Genomic DNA, 9,649 nt, shown 5'->3' on the forward strand with positions numbered 1-9,649 from the left:
GGCAGATGTTCTTGCACATTGTGCAATTTACTGTAATTAACTTTCCCTAATCAATGTCCAAGTCCTACCCTTGGTGGCTGCCAGATAATTAGGATCAATAAAAATCTCTTAGGATATGCTTCACAATGTTATTCTCCAGTAGTTACGGCATTTGGTAAACCACATAGCCTGTGCATCCCCACCCTCATGACGACAGCCACAAGAAGGTGGATGTGGGAAGAAAATGCTACATCTCTGGTTCATTGACCTGGAGGAGCAAGCCCCACTTACCTTATGAAAAGGGATACAGAACAAAGTTTCAGGACATCTCTTCCTTGCTCTGTTTCTTTAACTCACCATATTAAGTAACAGAACCAATAATGATGCCATAATCCTGTCCACTGGTGTCTCTTTTCATATTTATCATTTCTTAACCAAGAAGACTTCCAGCTTGTGCTTTGTCATATTTAAAAGATTTTCTTGAAAAGTAATGTTAATGTTTTTTTAAAACCAAAAATAATTTAATTGCTTTGGAAAGGGAGAATTTTTTCCTGAATGAATAAATTCTGTGGACTTAGTTTGATGTTGGGTGCCTTGTTTGCTGTTTTTCTGGCAGCCGATTAAATTGTTACATTAATGTAAATAAGACCTTTATAATATGAGTGTAATCCTGCATTTCTTTTTCCTTTGCACCAAACAAGTTCTGAAAATATTTTCATGCATGCCATGTGCATATTTAAATTCTATTTATATAATTAAAACCCTGTATACTTCCAAAAAATATTTAGAGCAGTTAAAGACATTTATTTTTTGCAAGATGACTTACCTGTTGTAAGAAATGGAAGAATAGTGTCAAGCAGTGGGTACATTTTTTAACATACCAATTTGCAAAGTGATAAAATCCATTACTTTGTCTTAGAATAGTACTGGCTTTAGAAACCAGGAGGTATTCCCTAATTTTTAACGGGACAGTAATACAGTTGTTTGTTGTTTTTAAGGCAAGTTTTAGAATCCAACTGGGAGAGATTTTATTTCTTGAAATGCTGTCATTTGTATTCATTCATTCCTTATCACAAATTAAGTATGATAAGTCCACTCTATGCTGTACTGGCAGTAGATACAGGGTCAGAACAACTTTGTAAGTATTCATACGAGTGTTAAAAAAAAAAAAAAAGACTACCATTTACACGTAACTAAAAAAAGAAAAGACTACCATTTACACATAACTTTATTTACTTCATTGAAAGCTTTATGGTACATACAATGTTTATATATATAGTTGGCCTCAGCTTTGTTCTCAAGACTCTGCTCAGTTGCTGTTGTTGCCATTGGTTTGTTTTCTTTCAGGATCAAGGTGGGTACTTTCATATAAAATCTTATTTTTAATTCCTTCTCTGGCAATTCTTTCCTGGATTCTCAGCTTTGCATGATTATACCTACAATGAAACCTTGTGAAAAAGAACATGAATAAGTCATTAATAGACAGAAATTAATTTGAAATTTATAACAAAATTTAAAAAGCTTAGGTGACTATCTCAAGACTGAAAATAGCACTCCAAATTAGAATAGTTATATTTTTGGGTGGTTTGGTGTCAAAAATAACCTATGAACACATTTGTTTTATTATTATTAAGGTATATTTTCTATAAAATGAGGATTTCTATCAGCTTAGTTTCACTTGTTGTAGAACCTCATATAAATGGAACCACTTGGATGTACTCTTTGGTTTGGCTTTTTTTGATTAAGAAAACATATTTGAGATTCATCTATGTTGTACCAGTAGTTGTTAACACATTCTTCAAGTAGCATTTTCAGATGTGATGCCATAAGCAGGGAAGAAATGAGCACTAGATTGAGGCCTTCCTAAGTGAAGTATAAACCATAACTTAACATTAATAGAATGTCTAATGTCATGCATCTGTTCATGTGATAAATGGTATGAAATATATGTACATTTTAAAAGGCATTCCAGCAATATCATTTTGTAAGACAAATTTCCATTAAAAAGTACTTTTTTAAACAATAAAAATCAAGATTCTTCACTGAGGGTGGGAATCTCCCAATGGGAGACTGGTCTGAAAAGAGCTTATGCTTTGGAATTAAATAAAACTTATTACAATCGTGGGTCTTCTTGAATATTTACTGTACATACCAGCATCCTAAAGTCACCAAGATAAATCCTCCTACTCCAACATCACATGATTTTCTAATTCTACCTGTCAAAAAGAGACATAACCACCATAATTAATTATAATTATACATTACATACATTACATATATTAATCTATAAAAAAGTGGTTCACCACACAGAGAAATGTATATAAAAACAGATACTCACTAGTTAACAAAAAATGTCCAAGGCCAGCCACAACAGATCCTAATGAACCATATAGTATTGAATCCCGTGCACAGGGAATGTTTTCGACATCTAAAATTCCTAGGAGTTTAAAGGGCTAGGATAAAATAAAAAAGAACCTGGGTTGAACAAGGAAGTATTTTATTTCAGGGTGGTTTAGTAAAGATTCAACTAGAATAAATGTGCTTTGTGACAACTACGAATCCGTTTACATTGTCTTTGATCATCCTCCTTTGGTATACAATCTTAATCTTTACCTGGGAAACCTTGAGAATTTGACCAGAAAGCCCTAAGCAGTAGGATAAATTAAATTGTGGTGTTATGCCATAATTTGCTAATCGACTGGTTTCAGAATAAGAGCATACATTATTTTATGAGCTCTTTAAATATCTATGAATTTGGAAGTTTGGCTATTACTGAAATTAGAAAGCATAAATGCGAAAAGTAAAATTATTCTGTGTTTGCTTATAATATTAGTATAGTGCTTTTTGTTTTAAATTCCTTTAACAATGACTTCAGATTTTATTGGCGTTAACTCGCTGAACATCAGTTGTGTTTATAATAAATACTTCATGTAAAGATAAACGTGGGCAAATCTCTCTTTTCTGGTCTGTTTCCCCTTGCTTTCAATAATGAAGTTGCATGCACTTGATTGTATTTGGTTCTTTGATAGTATATGGTAACCACATCTAGGTGTGATGAAAAAAAGCTGGACATCCAGAGAGTGGGATTTTTGTCTCACCTCTGCCTCTAATTTCTGTAACCTGTAAGAGATATATATATTTTATTATCTCTCTGGCCCTCAATCTGTAATGAAGGGGTTGGGCCAGGTGATAATTTAAGTTCCTTCAAGTGCTAAAATGAATAGTTCTTAAATTCTTTTTCCAGTCTTCATTGCATTTATGGACTTGATCTTCATTAAAAACATACTCCTACCGTAAGCTTAGTATGTTTAAACTTGAATGTCACTCTACTAGCTGTACATTAGGAGTCTGGAGAGGGCAGGACAGACATTTTTTAAAAGTCACTTACATTTCACTAAAGTATTGTTAATAAAATCTTAGAAGATGTAGGGTACTGTTTTCTAAAACTTGATTAAATGCAAGTTTTCAGTAATGTAGCTTTTAAAAGGCAGCCACTTGTCCATTTAAAGGTTTCACTTTTTAAATGGTAGTATGGTGTGAGACTAAAGGGTGAGGTGATGCCTAGAAGGTGTAATAGAAGGGAAAAAAATAGGAGGGAATGGGGGACAGTGATAAGGCAAGTCAGATTATAGGTTGAAACACGAAAATATTGTGTTTTCTCCTGTATTTGCTTCTTTGGCCCAAGCTTCTGCCAGAAAAGACTTGGTTCATAGTAAAGCAAAAATTATATACTCATCATTCTATTCCATTTTTTCTTTTGTCTCACCATGCTACCCTCCCCCCACATACCTAACACAGCAGATGCTCAGTAATGTTGCGGACTTTAATTATAAAAGCTCTTCAATACAAATCTTCATATGCAAAGAGTTGGGAGATTCTGTTTCTGCCTTTTCATTTTCATTTAGGAAAAAACTTGTTTCTTACCCTATCAGCTCAAGAGCCTAGGGAACTGTGTGGGGGGAGAGTGTGAGCTGCTATACAGATAGGACTGCTGGACTCCACGGTCCAGTCCAGAAGTACTTGCCCCACCTCCAAAGCAGCCTACTTCCCTGGGGGAAGGATGCTGGGGGGGGGGGGGGGGCGCTGCGGTTAGTGCCAGTTTTAATCAAGTCTTAGAATCTGCAAGTGAGACCAGCAGTTTCTGCCACAGGGTGGAATGTTGGGATGGCTTTCACGTTTGGGCAAAGAAATCCTAAGCAGAGAAAATAAAAGGACCCATCAAGGCTTAGCCACAGCATGCCAAGCACTGCACACTTCTGCCAAAGACAGCACGAGTTCCTTTAAGGCTTCTGGGCTTTTTCATTTGGATTCCCTCCCATAATGGAGCCATAGTGTGACCCCAGGATACACTAGAATCTGCAGACAAACATTTTTTCACTCACTTGGACAAAATGCTATCAACCCCCATTTTTTACTAAGAGTAAAATATACTTGCCAAGTACCTGAAATAGTGCTGCTTCAGTCAGCTAGGTAAGTCTCTTTTTGAGTTTTTTTTTAGAGATTTTCAAATCCCCCCCTCAGATTCTGATTCAGATCTAGGCTAGGCCATTGGAATCTTTTTAGAAATTTTGGAGTTTTTTTCTTGATGAATCAGATTGGGAAACACTGCTTTTAGATACTGTTTGGAAAAGTATAAATTAAAAAAATGCAAATAATGGGATAATCTTACCTTTTAAAGACAAACACTCTATTTAAAATGGTACCTCCTGAAACCAACATGGATAGAGACCAGGGATGCTGCTGGTAATTGTTCTACGATACCTATACCAGCCCCACCTCCAACAAAACTGGTCTAATGTCAGTGCCAAGGTTGAGAAACCAACATTAGTCTTCTATTCAGACAATCTCATAATTTAGGGCTGGCAGGGGCTATTGGTGCCAGGCCCTTTACATCTCTTACTTTTAATTCCCACAACCTCTGAGATTCTCTATGAAATGGGCCCAGGGGGTCTTTTAAGTACTGGCAGAGTGGAGATGGAAGTCAATCTGACCCCCAAAGCCTGTCATTTCCATGGCATCATGTAACCCTTTAGGGGTTTTATACATGAAAAAACCAGGGCTCACTCAGGTAGAAGTCATTTTCCAAAGGTCTCACATCTAGAGAGTAAGAGGACATGACAGTACATCTGCGATTTGCATCAAAACTGGGAAAGCTTATACAAAGACATTTGAAGACCACAATTTTCACTTTCCTAGTAGAGAATTCTCAGCCTCCTCGTAAAGCTGGAGCTTAGACTACTGATTACTGGTGACTTAAAAGCAGATCTGGAACACTATAAATGAAGAAATCAGTCTTCAGCATATATTACTTTTAGAAAGTAAACTGAACTGAGATTCTCAGAAAAGGAAACAAAGGGTCCAAGCCTTAAGTCCCTTTGAAGTACTATTTATAATGTACGAGCATGTAAACATTTCTTTTATTCCCTAGTAGTTTGCAAACTTAACTTCTGCCATTAACAAGTATTAGGCCTGAAATATAAACTAAGGAACTTTTAGAGTGACTTTTTTTTTTTTTTTTGAGGAAGATCAGCCCTGAGCTAACTACTGCCAATCCTCCTCTCTTTGCTGAGGAAGCCTGGCCCTGAGCTAACGTCGGTGCCCATCTTCCTCTACTTTATATGTGGGACGCCTTCCACAGCATGGCGTGCCAAGTGGTGCCATGTCCGAACCGGTGAACCCCGGGCCGCCGAGAAGCAGAACGTGCCAACTTAACTGCTGTGCCACTGGGCCGGCCCCCTTTTGTAGACTATTTTTAAGCTTCGATTTAGAAAAGCAGTTTCACCAGCTCACCTTGACAGAACTAAGGGAAGCTCAGAAGAGATTTCTAAGCTAGAATGCCAACTTAGTAACTTAGAGGAAATCAGATCGAATAAGAGCCACCTCATTTCCCACTGCCAAACATATCTGCACCAGTGCCCATATTCCTCTCGTTGCAAAAGACGAACTGGCCCTGTTCGTATTTAAAACTAGTCCCAACTGCAGTTGATTGCTCTCTTGACTACTCAAGGATTTTGCTCCTATAGTTACCCCTTCTTTCATTTGCATCGTTTTTTCCTCTCTACCCATAGTCTCCAGCCAAGGAACATACAAATCTCGACACCCCTTCCCCCGCTAAGCTACCATCCCATTTTTCTGCTCCCTTTCACTGCAAAACTAAAATGACTCATGTGCGCTGCCCCACTTAAAAATCTCCTGTCCTCCCTTTAACTCACATCAATGAGGCATTTATCCGCTACACCCCACTCAAACAGCACCCTTCTAAAAGACATCCATTTTGCAAAATCCACTGTACTCTACATCAGCACGTGTGGCTGATAATCATTTGTTCTTTAAACATTTTCTTGTCTTCAAATATGACGGTGTCTCCTGGTTTTCTATCTCAGTGGCCATTCCTGGCAGCTTTGTTGCTGTCCCCTCTGATGACCCCTAAAAGTTGAAGTGTCCCCCACCCCTGAAATCTAGTCTCTTCCTAGGTGTCTGAAGGCTTTCAATTAAATGTCATTTATATGATGATGACTTCCCAAGTTTATAAATCAAACTCTGATCTCCCAAGCTTTTGGGAGAGAGCTGCTTACTGACACCTCTTCTTATATGTCAAACACCTTGTACTTAATATTTCCAAATCAGAATTATTTTCAAAGGCATCCCTAATCAACCAAGTTTCAGACCAAAAACCTCAGAGTCATCCTTGATTCCCTTTGTTCTTCAAACCCGTGTCCAAAGTATCAGCAAGTCTCGAAGGATACACCTGAACCAAATACATCCTGAACCAAACCACTTCTCACGTTCACTGCTGCTACTACCAAGCTGCCGTCACCTGCCATGGTATCACTCAGATGACATTCTCAGTTTTGAGCTTCCACGACCTTCAGTGAGGCTCAGATATCTGACACATGAAACTCCTCACTCGTGCTGTGCAGGTCCTACCTGAACTGCACCTACCCTTGTTCCGTATCCCGCTTGTTCTCTGGTCTCCTAGTCTGGGCGCACTGGCCATTCCTCTAACAAGCCTGGATGGATTGCTTAGCACACGATGCTTTTCTCCTGGACCTTTGCGTGGCTGGCTCAGTAAATGAAATTCTTACTCCCTTTTTGTTTGATTCCCCCAGCAGAATGTTCACAAGGACAAGAATTTGCCTGTTTTGATTAAAGCTATGTCTTTAGCACCTAGTTTACTGTCTAATACTTTGTAGGTACTCTATAAATATTTTTTGAATGGGTGAATTAATAAATTTAGAATTTACCTGGGGCACGTTTCCTGGTACACATGTAACACGTTTCATATTTTAAAGTTTTCTTGAAGAGCAAAGAATGAGAGCAGACAGTGTTTAAGGACTAGTTCTATCATGTATACTTGATAACTTACCCAGGTTTACTGATTCTCATAAACAATCCCTGGATTGTACTGGAAGGATCACTGAAAAATTCTTTCAGGCCTCCTTTTTTTTTATTTTTTATTTTTTTAAGATACCCTGGGCTAATTTAATCATTGCTTGTGTTGTATTAATTTTGTTATAATCTCTTTGATGAGCCCTGATAGGTACTAGTGTTTCAAGAGCAATTTATTTACAGGCCATTTTTTTAACCTTGCCCCACTAAACTGGCAGTCCTCAGTTTTAGTGACCTGTACTTCATTTCACCAAATACATTATTTTGTTTTGCTAATGACGGACCAATTTAATTGATAAGATAGTGGTTCTTTTCTGTCTTGAATTCTTTAATTCTTAATGGATTAAACCACCCTAGGCCCCTTAAATGACAAGTTATCTCCTATCAAAGATGAACAATCAGGTACAAAAGAGATAAAAAGCCCCATTCAAGATCCCAGTGTTCTCACAAAACAGTCTGGAATTTTGCGTTTGTACTTAACGGTGCTTCTCGAAATATGTAAGTTTCAAGCGAGGGTATGTTTTGTTACACTAAGCATATTCCACATACTACGAGACATTAAAAGGCACCAATGGTGCATAAATTGACAAAATTTGTTTTGATATTAAATATGCAAATAACTTATCCAACACTTGTTCATATTAACCATTTGAAGATCTGCTATCTTGGCCAAATTTAGATGGAAAAGTCCCCAGAGAAGAACTTTGAAGAAGTGAGAAAAATTTCTAAGCTCAGCAGAGTATATCCTAAAACTATAGGAGCAATGTGGCACACAGTGGGTCTTCAGTAAACACTCATGATTGATCCAATGTTAATCTAGCTTACTACTGAAAATATTTTTTTCTCTTTTCTGAACATCTGTTACGTGCTCGGCACTAAAGATAAAAACTGGGCTCCCTGCTCCTAAGGAGCCCGAGGAAGACAAGACAACGTATGAACTCCCGGCATAAGAGATGCTGTGATTCGGCTGTGCCCGAGCTGCGCGGGGACGGGGACGGACGCCGCTCGGTCTGCCGCGGGGTCGGGAGGCCGGGCCCGAAAGCTAGTGCAGCTTCGGGACGCCGCAGAGGCAAGGGCGAGCCGGCAGACAGGCCGACAGCGAGGGCTAGGTGAGGGGCTTTCACTCACACGCCAAGGGGTTGCATGTCACCGGGGGGGGGGGGGCGGGGGGGGCTGCGCCCGGACGGGAAGCAGAGCTGAGGGCCAGCTGGGGCCGGCGCGCCGACCGCTGTGGAAGGCGGCCGCGGGGGACGCGGCGCCGGTCGAGGAAAGGAAGGTTCACGGAGAACCTCTGTTCCTTCGTTTCCTCCGCCTGCTCTGGGCGCAGATTCCACGGAATAAACCACGTTGTCAGACCTGCGCAGGTCTCGGCCCCTGCTAGGCGTCGTGAGCACGCGGCCCTGTCCGCAGGGAGCCCGAGACCGCCCTCTCCCTGCGCGGGCTGTCCCTGCCCCGGGCCCGGCCCCCTCCCCAGCGGCCCTCCGCCCCGGCCGCGCGCCCCGGGGTACCTTCCCTTCCGCGGGCTCGCCCGGCTCCGGTGCGCCAGCCATGGGCGCGAGTCGGCGCCTCCACGCCGCACGGCGCGCCCGGTGGCCCCGCCCCGCCCCCTGCGCCCCGCCCGCCCGCGCGCCGGCGCCATCTTAGGGTCGGTCTCCGGCTCTCCTCCGCGCGCGGGCGGGCGCGGCCGCGGCCTCTTTTGTTCGGTGGGGCAGGTCCTCCCTTCCCGTTAGGAGCTCTCCAGCCCAGCGGGCCAGGCCCGCGGGAGGAGGAGGACTCGTGACCTCGCGCGGGCTCCTCCGTACTGCGCCCCGCCCCCGCTTTCCGCCCCAACCGCCATTTTCAACCGTCGCCCGCGCTCGCGCTCGCGTGCACGGCCGCGGGCGGGGCGGAGGGCGCGCGCCGCGCTGCTTTGTCCTGCGAGCGAGCCTGGGGCGCCTCCGTGTCCTTTGTCCTTCCGGCCTCGGAACGGGCCCCGGGCGCCACCTCGCTTTAGCTGCCGTTTGGCCCCGAGCGCCAGCCTCCACCACATGGCGGCCCCACGCTCCCCGCGCCGCCTCCCTTCGTTAAACGGCGCCGCTCGGCTGGCCTAGGGGAGACGGGGGACAAAATGGAGGCGGCTCGCCAGGAACATGCGCCAGCCGCGCGCGCCTCCGCGGCTGGAGGGCGGGCGGTGCCCGCGGGTCGGGAAGGGAAGGTCGGCGACGTGCGGCCTTCCCCGTCCGACTCCCCCGGCTGCGAGCCCTCCTGCCTTTTGTCCACCCTAAGGGAAACGTGCCCGTCG

General features: G+C 42.8%; 1 protein-coding gene across 1 annotated transcript; it reads right to left on the minus strand.

Annotated features, from left to right (window-relative positions):
- Positions 1-1,189: 1,189 nt before the first annotated feature.
- Positions 1,190-9,034, minus strand: COX20 (cytochrome c oxidase assembly factor COX20). The gene is made up of 4 exons (XM_070602120.1): positions 8,877-9,034; positions 2,318-2,432; positions 2,132-2,195; positions 1,190-1,427 (listed from the first exon to the last, which is right to left on the minus strand). The coding sequence occupies exons 1-4, from the start codon at positions 8,916-8,918 to the stop codon at positions 1,289-1,291; spliced, it is 360 nt and encodes a 119-aa protein (XP_070458221.1). The 5' UTR covers positions 8,919-9,034; the 3' UTR covers positions 1,190-1,288.
- Positions 9,035-9,649: the final 615 nt, after the last annotated feature.

Source organism: Equus przewalskii, chromosome 31 (genome assembly GCF_037783145.1).
Source record: "Equus przewalskii isolate Varuska chromosome 31, EquPr2, whole genome shotgun sequence".
NCBI lineage: Eukaryota > Metazoa > Chordata > Mammalia > Perissodactyla > Equidae > Equus > Equus przewalskii.